Source organism: Neopelma chrysocephalum, unplaced genomic scaffold (genome assembly GCF_003984885.1).
Source record: "Neopelma chrysocephalum unplaced genomic scaffold, ASM398488v2 Primary Assembly neopelma1_61b, whole genome shotgun sequence".
Lineage (NCBI taxonomy): Eukaryota > Metazoa > Chordata > Aves > Passeriformes > Pipridae > Neopelma > Neopelma chrysocephalum.
In genome coordinates this window covers 12,704,309-12,724,440 of record NW_020897717.1, presented here as the reverse complement: position 1 = coordinate 12,724,440, position 20,132 = coordinate 12,704,309, and the positions used below count along the sequence as shown (strand labels likewise).

The 20,132-nt window shown below is 41.7% G+C and overlaps 1 protein-coding gene across 1 annotated transcript; it reads left to right on the top strand.

The window, feature by feature from the left end:
- The first annotated feature begins 10,611 nt into the window (after nucleotides 1-10,611).
- On the top strand, nucleotides 10,612-18,550 carry SLC30A10 (solute carrier family 30 member 10). The gene is made up of 4 exons (XM_027681731.1): nucleotides 10,612-11,153; nucleotides 11,573-11,656; nucleotides 15,106-15,342; nucleotides 16,087-18,550. The coding sequence occupies exons 1-4, from the start codon at nucleotides 10,643-10,645 to the stop codon at nucleotides 16,551-16,553; spliced, it is 1,299 nt and encodes a 432-aa protein (XP_027537532.1). The 5' UTR covers nucleotides 10,612-10,642; the 3' UTR covers nucleotides 16,554-18,550.
- Nucleotides 18,551-20,132: the final 1,582 nt, after the last annotated feature.

Genomic DNA, 20,132 nt, shown 5'->3' with positions numbered 1-20,132 from the left:
GGTGCTGAGGGCAGCAGGAGCATCTAAATCCACTGAAACAAATTCTTCCTCCTGTATTAATGCCACAATTAATCACCACAGCCAACAGTTCATCTCATTTCTCTGTTGTATGGTCTACCATCAGGGATGGAAAATCAGCCGGTGGGTTTCCTGGATGCTGCTGACAGCAGTGGCAGAGTGAGATGTGCCTACGACGAGCCTTGCTAGTCAGGTCTGGACACTGAGTGAGGTGTTTACAGGTGCCAACCCAGCTCTCCATCCTTTTCCCTTGTTCTACATCTGTACTCCTCATTTAACTCATTGCAACATCCACACCTCAGGGGCTCATCTTAGTACAAATATTCTCGTTAAGTAAGTTTTTCCAAGTTGCCATCTCTGCTTACCCAGACAGAGCCAATTCCCTCCTCCACCCATTGACTAGGCTTGTTTTACCTCTCATCCCTTACTCTTCTGTCCCTCACCCTTCTCTTTTTTCTGGCTCTTGCTACCCTTTTCCTCTGTGTCCTACTTCCTAAGTCTTCATCTACTGCCATTCCCTTTTGTCTCTCTCTCTGTTGTGCAAATTCCTGTCTGTCCCCTCTGCCAGCTGTAAGCACCTGTGTCTTCCCATCAGATTGAATTAAGGTCTCTCTGTCCTGTAGGTCCATCTTTGCACTTGATTCAGACGAGTGTAGTTCCCCACACTATGGTAGGACTAGGAGGAGAGGTCAGCAAGAGTACAGGGAGGTTGTGCCCCTGTTCTTTCTTTTGATGCTGACCCAGAGCAAGTTACTACAGGTATAACAATATTTCTACCATCTCTAAAGGAACTGCTGTGTAGAGGTACTTGAGCCAGCTGGGCCATCCATGGCAGAGGCCATCATAGACTAGTTATTCCTTTGACTTGAAATCCAGGAAATACTTGTCAAAACAGGGAAAATTTAAAGCTTCCCCAAGAAACTTTTCCTAGGAGTTAAAATTCACAAAAGACTTTTCTTGCTGCTGGAAATGACAGAGCAACTTTAGCCAGAGTTTTCTGACAATTTTGAGATCTTGTGCCTTATGCAGAAAGTTTTGGCACAAAGGTGAAGAATATGGCAAAGTAATTAGCAGCTGAAAAAAAACTATGCTCTTACAATAAATACCAGACAATTTTAATACTGGCCATGCCCTTTATAGTTAGACATAAAAATACAGAAGCCTGTTTTACTGCACACAGTGATCCAATTACTCTTGTTCATGTAGGTCAGTGTAACTGTCTCTTCTATTCATTTATACACAGTTTTAAACTGTTAAACGGACCACAGTTTGAAAAGCATCACGTTAGTCTGATTATAGTAATTCTCTGTTGTTTGTCTTGAGAAAATTAATAAAGCTTTAACATGAACAAAACATTTGTTCTGTCATTTTGTGATCTGTACAGGGAGGTGGGGGGAAGTAGGAAATAAAAATGTCACCCAGCCCAACCCATCTGACACTAAGCCACCCAGAAAATGTCCGGGACCTGCGAGAAACAGCTCTCATCTTCTCATGAGGGACCTCATGATCTTTGCACAGCTCACAATTCACGAAATAAAACACGTTCTGTGTCAGCAGCCAAGTGGCTTGCTTTTATGTTCCTGTTTGTACAATTTAGTGGGTATGTGCATGAGCTTTTTGTGTGGTAACACTGCTGGATCTTGATTCTTCTATCTCAGTGTGCACCAGTAGCCTGCCTCTCAGGTAAGAGGTGGCATGTAAGCTAGCAGCCACTTAAATGCAGAACACACCTTCTTTCTCCTTCTGGACCTATGCAGAGTGAGTTTGTTTATTCTGAGGCTTGCTGTGAGGCCTATCTTTTTTTTTCCAGGTTTTTGTAATTAGGAGAGATTTTGGGGTCTACATGTGTGAATGAAGAGAGGCACTAGCCTTAAATGCCTAGGTGACTTGGGAAGGCTGCATTGAGGTTATATTCTGAACTAGATTTTCACAGCTGTTGTTGCAAATGTACTGATCCCAGGGGAAGTGAGGACATTTACAGGCCAAAATAAGCGGATAAATGGCTGCTTAACCTGCATCTTAATGCCATAGACCTTCCCAGTGGAGACCTAGTGAGCTAAAGTGTGCAGGTATCAAAAAGCAATTTTAAATGTAGCGGTGCTCTCTAGTTGAACAGACCCAACAACCTATAGTGCAGATGGCAAAAATGGTCTGGGAATCAGAGTTCCAGAATAGAGGGTTTCAGTTTCTGAGGTTGTCAGTATGATCACTAAGTTCACCCACATTTAAGAAGAAAAAAATAAGTTCCCCGGTTGGAACAGGTTTCTCTCTCGAGTGCACTGCTGAAAGGGTGACAGACTTTGCCAGTCTGATGACCCAGAGGCCTTTGTAAGGAATGAGAAGGAACACCTGTAATGCCAAACTCTGGCCTACTGTGTTTTTCACACTTGAAAAACCTAAAAGCACATCCTCAAGACCAGCATTACTCTGTGCTGCCTCTCTTTTGAGTCTATCTTCACCAGATCGATAGTATTTTTCCCTGAAAGCACCAGCTCTTCAGTAAACTCTTCATGCCAATTCATCCTCTGACTGCATTCATACAGATGACTGTCAAATGTGCAGCACCAGAGTTTACCAAGAGACAGTTGCTTCACTCACACAGTGCATCCTTATCCTCAGGATTTATGCTGCCTGGGTAGTGCACTGTGGCATCCAACTCCTAAATGCTTGACAACATAGTATGCAAAAATGAAGGGATGTGTGCTTTATGTGTCTATTTCCATAAATCCCAGAGGTGTTAATGTGTTGTCATGTAGGTAACCAAAGCCTACTATAACTAAATATTTAGATTATATGGCTGAGTTCTACAGCACTGCTGGATGTAGTCCTCTCAAATTGAGTAAAAAGGCCAAGAGGCACTCTCAAAGTAATTTTAAGTGATTATCAAATACCTAAGACTGAACACATATTTTCTGAAGGTCTTCTTTAGTTTAATAGTGTGGCAAATAATCCTCACCAAATTTTTCCAAAGCTTTTCTGAGCAGCTACTGCAAAGGTAACTAGGTGTGCATTAATTTATATTCAGTGAAGTTCTAACACAAAACCTTTAAAAAGACAAGGTAAGAGGCTGTGAAAGTTTATTTAGTAACATGCTTCTCTAAATTTTCTTCAGATCAGTTTTGAATGCTCTTAAAGAAACCTTGAAAGATAATCCAAGGATTAGTTTTCAATGAGAAAGTTTTGCATCAAAGCAAGTAAAAGCAAATGTTTTAAGGCTACTTTTTGGGCAAAATGGAAAATGCAGAATGAAAAAGTTAAATCCATGAGTAAAGCAAGCAAAGCATCCCTGGATGGTTGATGCAAGAGCATAAAGGTAAGGTTAAATCTTCTGAACCTAGATTCCAACAGTGCTAGTGCTGCTGAACTTTGGGTATCTGCATTCGCTCTCAACCTTGAACCAATTTCATAGCAAAGGAATAGACAGACTGTCTGTTACATCACAGTATCTGTGGTGAGCTGTAAGGAAATAAAAGGACTATAAGATAACTGAGTTCAAAGTCATAAACAGTTTCAATACAATCAGGTTTTTAAGGTTGACATGTTTCATACGTTAACTGCAATTGTTTTATTTGGATGGCTGTTCTGCAGATAGTTTGATACAGACACAAGTTTGGTATCAGATTCAGTCTAGAAATGCTGCTGGAATAGAAAAGGAATTTTTTGCAGTAGGGCTCAATGCAATTTACAATGATGGAATCAGTGAGTGGCTTTCTCCTCTTCATGTTCTTTGCAATGTGCTGTGCTACCTCCCAGTAGAAAAAGGTTATATGGAGATTATATATATAAACACATAAATTTATATGAGAAACTACACTTTTTAAAAAAGTGAATTGCCAAGTATTTGAAATATTTCAGGAAGTATTATCCAGGTGCTAGAACAGATAATGACTGGATGTGTCTTAAAGTTTGCAAAAATATCCAGTATGCTGGATATGAAGAGCAGGGAATGGTGGTTTAGAACTAAAAAACTGAACAACTATCTTAAAATAGGAAAAAAATATAACAAATGTAACAAAACAGAAGACATTCCAGGGTAGGAACTAAATAATCCCACAGGGTCATCATTTCAGATTGACCTACCACTGTATTCAAGCCAACTTTAGAAATCCATGAAAAACACGTTCTCAGTGTCCAACCACTGGTACAATACTTCTCCCCAGGACAGTTTCAGGACTGTCATGAAAAGTCATAGCTGTGATAAAAAATGCAGGGACATTCACCTCTGTACTCTGCCAAGGGCACTGATAAAGCTTTCATCCAGACTGCTGAGGTCTTGCTGGAAAGCTACCTTTTAGGTTTCTGGTCCCTGGATTGAAGCAGACCTGATGATTTCCCAGCAGTTTCACCCTTCAGTGTATGCCAAGAAACTTCATCTTCCTCTTGCAGTTGTGAGAGGGAGATACAAATATAATGAGAAAGCAATGAGGAACAAACCACCTGCAAACAGAATACTACCATACTAACCCCCTTCCACAACAAGGTCTGTTGGTCAGTGTTTATTTTGTGGTTCATTTTGTGGTCAAATTTATCTGTAGCAGAGGCCAACCACACGGTTTCCATTTAGATTTGCTATGAATTTGGCCCAGCATTCCTAATTTAGAGAAAGAAACTTCATGGTAGGCTTCAGGGCTGTCACCGGGTCTTCTCGGAATGAAGCTGAAAGGTCCTCTCACAGCCACCCATTGCATTTCAAGCCATGGACTGAATGTCATGTGCCCAGGGTCAGCCTCAGCTTTTTAGTGCAAATGTAATATTTTCCTCCCTAGTCTTAAAGAGGTATAACTCCTTTATCACATATGGCAACGTGTGGACGTTGGTTTCTTTCATTCTTTAGTTTCTTCCAGATCATTTCTGAAATGTCTTCTGTAAGTAATTTTTATGATGGGTTAAAAAGTAATCTCTGTCAGGACCTTGATAAGAAGGATGAAGAGTGATCTCTCGTAATGGTATTGTTTAGACTTAGTTCCTTATTTTCATGATTCTTTTTCCTATTCAAATTCTACAGCAGCACGAGGCTGTGATTTATTTTCATTCAGTAGCAGAAGAAAATTACCATAATTACTGCTGTTACTATTGTCACATCTCATAATTATAGAGATATTCTACTTTCAAGGGCTGGTAATGGCTTCTCTGGAAGGAACTAAATAGATTTTTATCTGTCACCTTGAAAATTAATATCTTAAGGAGGGCATGACACAAGTCTGCAAAACCAAGAGTGACATAGGGAGGGTGAGTAGTCATTGAATGTTTGTCTTGTTTGTAATAATTTTATGAGTTCTTAAGAATTTTACCAACTCCTGTTCCTGATTGGGATGAGGAAACTGCAGCTTTTCTAGCAGTATTGTAGCTGAAACTAATGTTGGCAAATAGTTCAGAAAACTAAGGTCTTGGACAACCTTTTCCGAACCTCTTAAGAGGAACTTCTTCCGACTCAGCATAGTCAGAAACAGAGAGCCTGGGATATTTAGGTTGATTGTTTTGTTTAATAGTATGTAGCTTGTTCAGATAATCTCAGTTCTGGATGAGTAAGTGTAACTGTAACATTATATTGTTGAATGTCTGTAGTCAGTGTAAAACACACAAGGATGCCAAGCACACTGCAAAACAAACATAAACATGGTTCCTTTTTAAAAGGATTTGAGACCAAATGTTCTGATACTGCAAGTGGATTGGTGCAAGCAGAACAGCAGTGCCCAGAAAGGGGGAAGAGCCTGAGTGAAAACACTGGTTACAGGGTTGGTGACTCCAACATGAAGAATTATGACTTTTTTTTTGATTGTGTGGAAGATGATCAAGGTGAAAAAGAGCTACAGGGATAACATACACTTTATTCTGAAGATTAACCGAAATTAATTATTCTTGTTATTGAAAACAACAACTTCTTGAATGAGAATGATTACCTTTGATCACTTGACAGTTTTAGGAGTCTTTTGTCTTGAAGTGATTGTGATACCTGGATGAAGAGGGACAGGGAGGCTTGTATGCAGAATGGGGCAAGCAAAAGATTTGATGTCCAAGAGGCTTCTAAGCAGCCATAGTGCAAAGGGAAAGGCCCCTGAACGGATAAAGAATTGAAGATGTCCTGCTTTTGACTTGGATAGTTCTATTTCTTTTTAGCAACTGCATTTTGGATTCATATGAGAAGAGTGTTGATAACACATTGCTGTTTTAGTTGTTGCTAAGTGGTGCTTACTCTAAGTCAAGGACTTTCCAGTTTCCCATGCTCTGTCAGCAAGGAGAAGCATAAGAAGCTGTGAGGGAGCACAGCCAGGACAGCTGACCCAAACTGACCAGAGATATTCCATACCACAGAGAGTCATGCTCAGTATATATTCCTGGGGGAGTTGGTCAGGAGCTGTCAATCACTGGTGGGGGACAAGTTGGGCATCAGTCAGAGGGTGGTGAGCAACTGTGTTGTACATCACTTGTTTCTTTTGGAGTTTATTAATCTCTCTTTAAAAAAAAAAAACAAAACCACAACAATTATTATTCTTTTTAATACTATTAGGATTATATATTACTTTGTTTCAATTATTAAATTGTTCCTATTTCAACCCATAAGGTTTTTTTCTAATTCTCCTCCCCATCCCTCTGAGGGCAGGGGAGAGTGAGCAAGGAGCTGCGTGGAACTTAGTTACCAGCTGGGCTTAAACTATGACAGAAGATGAGAAACAGAAAGCAGGAGAGAATGACCAGTTCCATAAAAACGTACGCTAGATATTCAGAAGACAAAAGTGATTCCAATGTGAGAAAGTACTGGGAAAGGAGTAAAGGAGGCAGTCAGGACTTTTGCTGTGCCTCTGTATGGATCTATGGCTGCCCTGGGTTTTGAAGACAGTGCAGGTTTGGTTCCCTCATCTCCAAAATGTGTGAATGGAAACTGGAAATAGTTCAGAGATGGATCCATTGCCTAACCCAGCACAAATATTGCTGTGTTTGTGTGTCAGTGTGTGGCTTTCAGACTGATGCTGTATCATAAGAAGCAGATTGAGATGTGTGAGCTTGACAGAAGGAATAAATCGGCGGATCAGCAGATAAAGCTTCAGAGCTGAAGCTCTGAATGTGTACTGCTTCTGACATCTTCAGAGAGTTAGATGTATTTGTGTTCAATGTCAGAGGACTTAGCCTTATTTCCTGAAAATACTTTTAACACTATTTCTTTAAAATAACTGTGATATTTTTATGTTTTGAAGTGAGTTCAGGACTATGAGTTGTTATTTTTTTTTTTCCAAAGAGGATTGATGTATATTTTGTGCAGGGGGATTAACGATGTTTCAGCTTATAAGTCAGTATTATAAGCCTTCCTAAAATAAGAAAGACTGGAAATTCTTTTCAGTTCTATGCAGGTGCAATGATCTCGGCTTCAGAGAATTGTCTTTTTTTCATTGTAAGTGACGTGCCTGAGGCAGAATTTTCTATCATAAATTATAGTAAAGAAGATATAGACCATCATTTTAAAATTTATATCTGATTATTTCACTTCCTATAACTCATATTTTTCTTCTCTTTGTTCTGCCTTTGTCATACTGTTTTTCATTTGGCACAACCGCTAAAAATCTCTTATCTTGTTGGCTGTAATTATAAAGCTGAAATGTGTGTTGATGTAAGTTACTCTATCTGTTTTTATGACTATGTTTGTCTTTATGGTAAGGTTCATTTCAATACACTTATTTTTATGCATTTGTTAGTTTGAATATTGCAGGGTATTGAATATATGAAGGGCATGTGCAAGGATCTCTTGTTAAGTGGGAGTTGTGTGTATTAATTCCTTGGAGGGGTAATTATCCTCTGAATGGCTACTCAAACCCACTCCAGAGGTTAAGATACATCTTGGGTTCTGTGCAAGACAGGCTTTGGTTGTGTGCACAGAATTAGGCAAAATGGAGAGGCCTCATTCAAAAGGTGTATTCAAGCAACTACTCAAACTGAATTAATAGCAGTAACAATGCAATAGCTTCAGAGTTAGAAAAAAGAGGAAATTCCTGAAGTCTTTAAGGAAAGGAGGTCCCAGCTGACTGGGGCAACATCAAACTGGCAACCTGTCATTAGTGGGGTTCTGCAGGGCTCTGTCTTGGGCCCTGTGCTCTGCAACATCTTCAGAAATGACTTGGAACCAGGACTGGAAGGAATACTAAGCAAGTTTGCAGATGACACAAAACTGGGAGGAGCCGTTGATGCCCCCGAAGGCAGGGAGGCCAGATTCTGCACCTGGGATGGAGCAACCCTGGATACAAGGACAGACTGGGGAATGTGATGCTGGAAAACAGTGCATTGGAAGGGGACATGGGGGTCCTGATCGATGGCAAGTTGAATATGAGTCAGCAGTGCCCTGGCAGCCAGGAGGGCCAACCCTGTCCTGGGGGACATCAGGCAAAGCATCGCCAGCTGGTCGAGGGGGGTCATTGTCCTGCTCTGCTCTGCTCTGCACTGGGGAAGCCTCACCTTGAATATTGTGTGGAGTTTTGGACACCCAATATAAGAAAGATATTAAGCCCTTAGAGAGCATCCAAAGGAGGGCATTGAAGATGGTGAAAGGCCTTGAGGGGAAGCCATACAAGGAGTAGCTGAGGTCACTGGGTCTGTTCAGCCTGAAGAAGAGGAGACTGAGGGGAGACCTCGTTGCAGTCTATGACTTCCTTGTGAGGGGAAGACGAGGGACAGGCACTGATCTCTTCTCTGTGGTGACCAGTGACAGGACCCAAGGGAATGGCCTGAAGTTGTGTCAGGGCAGGTTTAGATTGTATATTAGAAAAAGGTTCTTCTTCCAGAGGGTGGCTGGGCACTGGAACAGGCTCCCTGGGGCAGTGGTCACAGCACCAAGCCTGCCAGAGTTCAAGAAGCATTTGGACTATATTCTCATGCACATGGTGTGATTCTTGAGGATGGTGCTGTGAAGGGCTAAGAGCTGGACTCGGAGGTTCTTGTGGGTCCCTTCCAACTCAGTATATTCTGTGTGATTCTGTGAATTTCTGGTTGCAGAACCTTTGGTAGGTGGGACAAGATAGTGTTCCCTGGCCTTGCTGGTTTATAATTTGATAGTGATGGGTGCTTTGTCGAGTGTGGTAAAACGTGTGATGTGATGCATAAGTATGAATTGCAGCTGCTGCACTGGTGTGCCTCAGGCATAGCTGAAATATTCCAAACTCTCTCAGGATACCATTTTAAGGACATTATTTTCTTTAGATCTTATGTATTCTATGTATTTATTATTTTTGGGTCCAGTTCTCCTATTGAGAACTCCATAGTTGAGGATGACCTAATTTCTCATCACCTCTTTTGATTATTCAGTTGTTCCCATCACCTTGAAATGCTGTATTAGTAGTCCAGGTCTGTCCTTTTCTACTTGCAAGCAGGGCTGTCACTTTCTCAAGAACTGTCTTAACAACGACAAGAAAAAATCTAAATCTAATACAGATACAAGATAGAGGTTTACTTGCTTATTATGCTTCTTGTAGACTATCCTGTAGGTTAAAAAAATGCATTAAATTATTTTTCTCATAGGGTGATGATAAATTTTTGCACAATAAGGAGCTATTTTCATAGAATCATAGAACAATTGGAAGGGTAGGAAGGGACCTTAAAGATCTTCTAGTCCCAACCCCTTGCCATGTGCAGGGACACCTTTCACTAGAACAGGTTGCTCAAGACCTTCTCCAATCTGGCCTTGAACATTGACAGGGTTGGGGCATCCACAACCTCTCTGAGTAACTTGTTCCAGCATCTCACCAGCTTCCCAGTAAACAATTTCTTCCTAATATTTAACCTAAATTTCCCATCTTTCAATTTGTACTCATTATTCCTGGTCCTATTACTACAGTTCCTGACAAAGGGTCCCTCTCTTGCTTCCCTGTAGGCCCCTTCAGGTACTGGAAGATTGCTGTGAGGTCTCCACACAACGTCCCCTTCTCCAGGCTGAACAGCCTCAACTTTCTCAGCTTGTCTTTGTAGGGGAGGTGCTCCAGTCCCCTAATCAACTTCGTGGCCCTCCTGAGGACTTGCTCCAACAGTTCCATGTCCTTCTTATGTTGGGGGCACCAGAACTGTACACAGTGCTGCAAGTGGAGTCTCAAAAGAGCAGAAGGGGAGAATCACCTCCTTCAACCTTCTGGCCACGCTCCTTTTGACGCAACCCAGGACTCGACTGGGTTTTTGACACACCTTTTTAAAGGCTGGTGGCCGGAAACGAGCTGGCTCAGTAGATGGCACTCTGTCCTTTGATTTGGCACTGAAGCCACCAATAAAGCACCAAAGGAGCCTAATTATTGGATCCGTCACTGGGACTTTACCGTCTCTGGATGGTGGGAGCGCACGCAGGGCAGTACTGAGTGACTCTGCCCACCCGACAGGGCTCTTCGCCAGTCACCGCGCCAGCCCGCGGCCCATCTCTTTTTCCTGTTAATTCCGTGTTTATTCCGTGTTTGGCTGATTTCGTGCCCCCCGAGGCGGCTCCCGAGGCCCGGCGGTGCCGGGGCGGGGCCGGGGCGGGGCCGTGTGGCGGGGCCGGGCCGCGGGCGGGCCCGTGTGGCGGCGGCGCGGCCCGGGCCGCCCGCACTTATTGCGGGCCGGCGGCGGCGATGTCCCCACGATAGCGCGGAGCGGGACCCGCGGGCAGCGCACCACCGCCATGGGGCGGTACTCGGGGAAGACGTGCCGCCTCATCTTCATGTTGGTGCTCACTGTCGGCTTCTTCGTGGCCGAGCTGGTGTCCGGCTACCTGGGCAACTCCATCGCGCTGGTGTCCGACTCCTTCAACATGCTCTCGGACCTCATTTCCCTCTGCGTGGGGCTCTCCACGGGGCGCATCGCCCGCCGCAGCCGCCGCGGGCCCCGAGCCACCTACGGCTACAGCCGCGCCGAGGCGGTGGGAGCCCTCAGCAACGCCGTCTTCCTCACCGCCCTCTGCTTCACCATCCTCGTGGACTCCGTCCTGCGCCTCGCCCGGCCCGAGCCCATCGACGACGCCCAGCTGGTGCTTATCGTCGGCACCCTCGGCCTCGCCGTCAACGTCGTGGGGCTCCTCGTCTTTCAGGACTGGGGCGCCTGCTGCCGCCGCCGCCCGCCCGCCCCTCCGCCCGCCGCCGCTGCGCGCCGGGATGTGCCCGGGGGCACGCCGGAGGGGGAGGCGGCTGAAGCAGGTGCCTTTCGGCTGCATCCTCGCCTTCCCCTCCTGTCCCGCACCTCTCCGCATCCCTCCCCCTCGCTTCTGCATCCCTCCCCATTCCCTCCCTCCGTCTCGTTTGCCCTCGGGACTCGCCGAGCTGTTGGACCCATCCTCTGGGCCCTTCCAGAGCTCCAAAGCCACCCGTGGGCCCTGTGGGGTTTCACTAAGCTCATTCAGACACCCGCCGCCTCTTTCACCTTGTACTTTACACCGGCCTGCTGGGCGTCCCCGCGGGATGGGGGAAGGAGGCGTTGCTCAGAGGGCTGCATAGGAAATGTTTTGGCTTGGTTGTTTTCTTCTTGTCATCTTTGAAAGAAGTTGGTTTTGAGAAGGTTGATGTTTTTTCTGTTTGTAGAACTTATACACAACACAGCGTTTCTTCTTTGAATGCAGGTGATTCACCAAATGACCAAAAAAGCCCTGAAGAGGGGTCTGAGAAGAAAAAAGAGAAAAAGTCTGAAGCCTTGAACATCAGAGGTATGGCATGGGAGTATACTGCTAATGTTATATTAACTTAAAACACTTTATGGTTTGCATTTCAGATTCCTCCTCCACCTTCCGAAATTATCAGTAAGAAAGGGAGCAAAAGCCCAGGACTCTTCTGTGTAATTGGACCTGGTTATCTTCAGCAGAAAGGTTTTGGTTGTATGAGATAGTAGAGGTAGTAACAAAACTGTGTCATGCCGATTTGTATCTGAGTGTGCTCACATTTTGATTTTTATTCTTTAGAAGAGTGCAGCCAAACATTTTGGAAAGGTTACAAACCCTATGGCACTAAGCTCAAGTCAGTAGAGGCTTTACAGGAAGGTAATGCAGGTAGCTATGAGGAGCATCTTTGAGTGTCACAGCTGTAGTAGATGAGCAGTTTTCAACTTTAAAATGCTTTTCAGCAAAAAACAAAATTTCTTTTAAATCCCAAGGTTGATAATGTTTTGCTGTCAGCACAAGGAAAAAAGTTCTGAAACTGGTGCTGCAGCACTGTGTTTTTCCAGGTCCTTGAACTGTGAACCCATTCCTGGAAGAGTCTGGGACAGGATCAGCCCTCTTACGTTGTGATTTGGCAGGTCTCTGGGAATCTGTGGAGTGAAATACTATAGCTACTTCTAGGAATAAATTACCCACGTGTCACTCCCTGTCTGTGTAGGTGTTTCTATGTATACATGTCTATATAGGTACTCTGAACAGAGCCAAATGCAGATGTCTGAATATATGAAACGTTGAGTTTGTCCCCAGGGAAAGGGCTGTCAGAAACCTGAAGCAGGATAGTAGTTCAGGCTTCTTATGGTCATCTGTCAACATCTGATATTCCTCCAAGGTTGTGTAAGTTTGCATTGAGTGAATTCTGTTAAGAGATCAATGTGGCAGTCAGACACCTGGGTTTGCCGGGTTTTTTATAGTGTGTGTGTGTGTGTGTCTACCCATCTTTCAAAAGTGTTTGCAGAGCTACAGAATGCATCTGAAAGGCAAGATACTTTGGAAAATCAAACCATGTGCTAGAGCCATAACACTTGCCTGGATGTCTAGAAACTGGTGTCACTGGATATTATGGCATTATAATGGTAAGATTATTGCAGCAGAATAAGCAAACTTATTCTGGGGATGGAGGAGAGAAGGATAAGAAATTGCTTTAGAGAAGACCTTGCTTGCCTGAACCACAGTGCCTGGGTATAATGATGCTGGAAACTTTCAAAAATGTCTGAAGGATAAGGAGCTTTGTGTCAGTTATTTTAAAATACCTGTCATCTTTCATTTTTAAAAAGAGAAATTTTTGTAAGGGATACTTTAGTATGAAATTTTTGCAAAGTCAGTCTTTATTGTCCTTACAAATATTCATTGCTTCTGTAGCCAATGCTACAGATATGTCTTTAAAATTCTGATTCAAAATTTATGTTTTTCTTTTGAAGTTAGTTACATAGCTATACTTACTTTATAATCACTTGGCAAAAAATTCTTATGTTGTAGAATTGGAGCCTCCCTGAAAAATATGACTGGACAGAATAGATTGTTAGAGGAAAGGCTTCCTTGATTTTAAAAGTGGTAGGAACAGGAATCCACAAATTCTGCCTGACAGGATTAATTATTGCAGTGTGAAATTATTCCTTTTACTTCTTGAGCATATGCAGGGTAATTCAGACTTTCCAACACAAGCTGTTGGAAACTGTGATCTTACCATGCTTAACATACCACTACTAATACTTTGTTTAGTAAAAATTAATTTTCATTTCTAGCTTATAATCATAGCTTTTGGGGTTTGATAGGGAAATGGGTTCATTTCTGCCTAGGCCCTCATCATTGATGCATTACCAGGGTGTACATATTATTGACATTATTAGTGTAAAATAAGCATTTTCCAAATTCTGTATTCTCAGCTAATGATTCCTCAAAATTCTGACATACTTACTTTTTCCTTAACTCAAGAGAAGACTTTTTGAAACATTTTCCTGTTCTTTATAAGCTGTGCTCTTTGGTTAGTTGCCTTGGCAATTGCATCCTGCCTGTCCCTCTTGTTAGTGCAGTAGTTGATAGGCCATGCTGAATCGGGATTATTTGTAAATGAAAAGAAAACACTGCAACACTGTTAGGAGGAGTAAAACCCTGTGGAAGTCTGCCAAATGGGGCAGAACATGCCTGACTCTAGCAGAAAGAGCCGGACTCACTAGAAGCTTGTACTTTCTTATCTGACCCAAGTGATTTGGAGGAAATCCAGAGGTTGTTGCCTCACACAAATCAAGGTGCGTGTCCAGAACTGTCAAGAAACAGCAGCACAGGCACAGTTCTAGGGCTAATCCAGTCTCCAGCATCACCAAAGAGTCCAAACTCTTTGCTGTGTTGTTAATGAGTTTTGGGGGGAGCTTTTTACAGCTTCTCTAGCCCAAAGAAGGGATTAAATGGCAGTGGAACACTTCAAAGTAGGTGTCATGGGGATGTTAAAAGGTGATTGTTCATTTTATTCTCTCATAGGTCTCAAATAAAAAGTATTGACAAAGAAATTAACTTCATATATAGAGAGGTGCCCTGAACTAGGCATGGGTTGGAATGAAATCTGAGTCTGAATAGTAAAGACTGACAAAAGTGGAGTGGTTTGAGCAGTGATAGGAAGAGGGAAGTTTATGTAAAGTCATAAAAAGACAAAGAGACTTCTTGGATTTTTGTAACTTCATAGCAAGAAAACTACTTTGGTCATTGTATTTTAAAGGACAGCTAAACTTGTGTTACTATAAGCGCCTATTTTGTGTCTTTACCTATTGTGCAAAACAGTATTTAAAGATGTAAAAAGAGGCACCTAGCATTCCTCTCAATTTAGAGTAGTCCAGGCACATACTAAACCATGTGACTGACTAGTAGTGTTGGTGTACAAGGTTTAATATGACTAGTAGTCAAGCTTGTTCTGAAAATTGGAGTTTGAGGGTATTCGGAGCCATAAGGCTGGACTTAGATTTCGCTTAGGTAGTTTTTCAGATTTCAGCAGTGTCATAGAAACTGATGGGAGAGAATAACTGTTACTGGGGATGATCTGTGGCTCTCTCAGCTTCCAGGGTAAAACTGCTAGATTTAGTCACCAATTTTTAATTGAGATTTAATGTACCAAGATCTCTTAATAATTTGCAGGCATTTAAGCAAACACATTTTACGTTACCATGGCATTGCAGTTGGACAGAAGTTGCTGGCATACCCTACATGTTTAATAAGGCATCCTACTTAAATAGCTATGCTTCAGATTTAGTGTTTCCCTTGCTGTTTTTTCCTGAAAGTGGTTACTGAAAACTTTGGTTATGATATTAATGACTGGAATTTTGCATTCTTCATGTCAACTAGAACATACTTGAAAAATGCAAGAGTGTTTCCCCCCTACCCCCTAAAAAACCCAAAGCAAAACAAAGAAACCAAAACCACCCCTCTAATGGAAATTGTGCCATTTGTTTCAGGTGTTCTTTTGCATGTTATGGGAGATGCACTTGGATCTGTGGTCGTGGTAGTTACTGCTACTATCTTCTATGTACGTCCTCTGGGGGATGCTGCGTGTAATTGGCAGTGCTACATTGATCCAAGCTTGACAATAGTTATGGTGATCATCATCTTGTCTTCTGCATTCCCACTTATCAAGGAGACCTCAACTATTTTGTTGCAGATGGTCCCCAAAGGTGTTAATATACAAGTACTGAGTAAGTCAAATTTGTTGTTGAAATGCTGTTAATTTTAATTATATATTTCAATGCATATGTTATTTGTGGAATGACAGGTTTGGATTATTTACTCATAATAGCTCCAAATGCTCAAGAACTGTGAGAAATAGTCACATGCCTGTGTCCTAGCAACATGACTCAAATCTCTCTGGATTAGTTAAAGCATGCATTTTGAGAATGTGGTACTCCAACAATACATCAAAAATACCAGGTCTTGAACTGTTAATGCTTTGTATGGGTTGTTTGTGAAAGAAATGACATTGAGTTACAATATTTCCCGACCCTGTAGTGGCTTCTTCCAAAGGGCTTCCAAAACAGTTTGGAAATTTCCAATAAGGTTGGTTTATTTTGTAACTCTTAGGTCCTGTTCACACTGGTCAGTTGTGGGGTAGCACTAGGTATTTCTGGAATTCCATCATGCTCAGGGCTTAAAGAAAGCAGAAGATGTGGGGTCTTGATGGAGGAATTAACATTTCTTGTATGAACAGTTGGTAAATGGTAAATTGCCTGAGGAAAGGGTGAACCTGAAAGGAAAGGTGGCCTGTTCATGCAGTCATCTGGAGGCTGAACTGAAGGCAGCTGGGAGTAAACATGTTTTATCAAGTATATCTCTTCTAAAATGATAGTTTGGATACTGCTGCTTTTGGATGGGGTGCCAAATGGGACAGTGGATAATTAGGCAGTACACCAAAGCCTCTAATATCTTTTTCTTATGTCTTCCAGCTGACAGACTAGCTCGTGTACCAGGGGTTAGCAGCCTTCATGAGGTACATGTTTGGGAGCTTGCAAGTGGGAAGAATATTGCCACTCTTCATGTCAAGTGCCAAACCCCTGCTGATTACCAAGACGCTGCTTACAAAATACGGGAGATTTTCCATGAAGCAGGGGTCCATTCTGTGACCATCCAGCCAGAGTATGTTGACCACAAGACCTCCCAGCTACTGTGCAGCTCGCCCTGCATCTCAAAAGCTTGTGACTCTCAGCTGTGCTGCAGTCAGAGGGAGCCTCCCCGGGCTAAAACTAATGGCTACACAGAGAAAAACAACAGTCGCATTTCTGTAGGGCACAAAGACAATGGTTCAAGTAAAAGTGACATTGAAATCCCAATCGAAGACCGGGCAGCAGAGGACAGCCTGAAAAATTGTGACATTTCTGATGACAAATCACAGGCGAGCAGTACACGGTTTTAGGCAGCTCTCTCTAGTCTGCATCATGTTTTCACAGAACAAATGTATCCTGCCTGTGAATGGGATCCTTGGTGGTTGTAGCTGAAGTTGGTGTGGCAAAAAGATTTCTGTGCTTTAGCTGTAAACCAAAATACACCTAAAAGCCCCTTGTGTCTGAAATAAGGATTAAGATTTCCACCAAGGCTGTTGCATTCATCTGAGATTTTTCTGACACAGCCTTACCCAGTTCATCACCAAAATAAGGGTGAATTCCTGTTCTTAGAGCGGGTGGGGTGTATTGCTCGCTGTCTGCACTGATGTTTGCAGTTCGTGGCCAGTGGCACTGGGAATGAAACTCTGGCCTTTCCTGCTGAAGTAGCTGTTTCTTGAAAGCCCTGTGGCCAGTTAATGATTGTACTGGGCTGAAGTACTGTATATTTATAAAGGACTTCAGTAAAGATGCTTTACTGGTCCTTAAACCCCATTTTTTCATGTTTTACAGTAACACTTGTGCTTCTGGCCAGTGGGGTTTGTGAATGAAATTAAGAGTGTCTAAGGGGAAGCACTCAGGAATTTTGACTTACATTGTTTTCTTGATTGACTCCTGTATTTAGGGACAGAGCAGAAGCTGGTCTTGCTTCTCTAATAGTAATACTGGAGTCCCAGCCTAATTACAGATGAGTGTGCTTAGGAACAGACTGCTTATCATGAAAGCAAATAAATACCTACTGATGTTGTCTGCACTGATTCTAGCAAATGGAAATGTAGGCAGTCATCCAATTAACTTTTATCTTGTTCACTGTTATGATTGTACAACTCAGTTTTTTTAAATATTTTTTTCCTTCTGACAACAGAAGTTCTAAGAACCATGGTCTTATTTTATCATTGTGTGGGATGATTGCATTATCTTTAACACTGAGTGTCTGTCATTATTCATGCTGAATAAATAAGCTAATGTGTTTATTATGAACAGTTAAAATTCTGCAATTCTATTATTAAGACATAATTTATTAATTAAGACATAATTGTATTAATTAAGGAAGCACCTTTAAGTCTTGTATGCAGTATTATCACTTAGAGGGAGCTTTAAAAAAAAAATTGAACCACAGAATTTTTCCTGGTTTAGTCTTAATTATTTCTTGTTGTCTGCTTTTAAAGGTCTGAGCCCTCCCCTCTGCCCTGCCCCTTTTCCCCCTGCCCAAAAGTGTATCTCAAAGTGAATTTAGTGAAGCAGTTCATTATCTTTTTGCTGCTTGTTCTTTTCTGAAGGCGTGCAGGGGTCCTCTAAGGAAAACAAGGTGATGTGCTCTGTCACCAGCGTTGGGTTTAGGTCAGGTGTGGTCTCCATGTTTCTGGGAGAGGAGATCCACTACCTAATCCACACTGAGTGTAGTGCTTAGCCTCCCTGGCCATTCAGATCGGATCCAGAAGCTTTCAAATACGCTTTGCTTCAAAAGCAGCCTTTCAATGGTCCGTGTGGCCTGGACAGGCTATTTTATCTGTTTATTCATAGGGACGCCTTTATGAAATAGTGCTGTCTTTACCTCAGTGATACCTTAACAGAAAGAGCAAATTACTTTCATACCTGGGCTGGAACAATACCAGGACCTCCCTGTAAGTCTGACTTAAAAGCAGCCAACTCCACATTAATAAAGATGATTGCATTAATTCAATGAATATTAAAACACACAGCAGGATATTTTGCTGCTTGGAAAATAGTATTTACTGAAGCAACGATTGCAGTCTAAATAGCACATTTCTTGATTTGTAGTTACCCCTCCCTTTTGAACAGATTCTTGGATGAATTACTATGTTTCATAGCCTTTTATTATAGACTTTTATTATATAAATTAACATATTTGTTAATATAATTAAAAGCTTGATCCTCTGGCCTGTTTGCTTCCGTTGGCAGCAGCAGGATCCTGCTTGGCAGTTATTGCACGAATTAATGTAAATCAGGAAACATTGTAAGAATTGCTCTGTCTTTTAAATGTGTGTGGCATAAAGTAAGACAGCCCTTTCTTCTGTTCTTTTTTTTTTTCATTATTTTTATCTATGATGGTGTTTAAATCATGAGGTTTAGATGTAAATAACAAATATATTTATAGGGTTTTTGAGAACCAGAATGGAAGGCTCCTAAAATAACAACAAAGTCTAAGGAGAAGTTGCTTCTAGATATCCTCTAAAACAAGCACCCTTTCATAATTATGCATTTGTGTCTTAAATCAGGTAATTTAAAAAAAAAATATATATATTATTACATGTTTGAAAGCTGGAATGGCAGTATTTACTCTGGGATTAAAAAAAACCTTGTATGTGTGGTGTTGGAGCATTTGACAAAATAGACCATCTTTATTCTTCTAGTATTTGTTAAAACCATGGTTATGTATTTTCTAAACTTTTGAAAGTGTTGAAATCTGAAAATACAATGAAGTAACATTCTTAGGCTTTTTTTTTTCTTGTCTGATTGAATGGACTGTAATTGTTGCCTGTGAATAAATGGGAAAATACCAGGGATTATACAAATATTCAGGTCTAGACAACAAGCAGATTTTAAAATTTGCTTTATTAGTTAAGCAAGTAAAACCAACAGAGCTATGTTATTTATGAGATGAACATTGCTTTTTTTTTTGTGTAGGTTTCTGACCAGCATTTTTGCCTTCATTTGAGTCCCACAACAAAATATTTTTCTCGTCTCTTTTAAGTGTGTCACAACTAGGCTGTACTGGGTGGCCCTTCTCTAATTCTATAGAAGACAATTCCAGTCAGTGTGTGTGTGTTGTATTGGCTTATTTCCCTTCAATTCTTGGCATATCTCTTCTAATTCTCTTGGAGTAGTCTTCCCTCATTTTGAAATACAGTATATTTCAGTATTTACCCGTATCTATGGGCAGTTGTTTTACATTCGGTTTTGTAGTCCATTGCACTGTCATAAAATCTGTTCTGGCCTCTTTAGCTTAATTGCTTTATTTCCCTCCCTGATTGATTGTGCTACTCTGTCCTCTTCAAGTACTGCCTTACGACTGTCTCGTTATAGCATCTGGGTTCTCTTGCACTGGTTGTCCATTTCTGTCCAGCGCTGCCTGTAGCAAAGGAAATCTGCTTAAATTTTGTTTGACTTTCAACTGGTTGTCCAGCTAATGTGGCCCTCTGACCCATGACCAGTCATACATGTGACCTAGTTGTATGACAACGAAACATTTGGTAACCTTACCAGACCGTTCTGGAGTAAAAGTGAAATCTGGAATAAGTTAACATGACACTGAATGCAAAAGCAGTTTATGGGCCTTCATCAGTTGTGTGCCTTTTCCTAAAGTGAATCAATTCTTTGTCACCTTTTCATATGTGCCAAAAGTGCCGATTTGATTGTTAATTTTTCCTTCTTTTGTAACTCTCTCAATGCAGGTCTTGCCATTGTTCTTCAATGTAAAGAAAAATAACTGCTGCTATTTTTAGGAGTATTGCTTTTGTCTTGCCAAGTTTTCATTTTCCTTGTGTTCTTTACAATACTTACTCTGACTCATAGTTCTGTGGTTTTTTCCTCTTAATGTTTTTCTTATTTTGTTTCCTCAATAAAAGCAGGATGGTTTTGCTAGCCTTCTG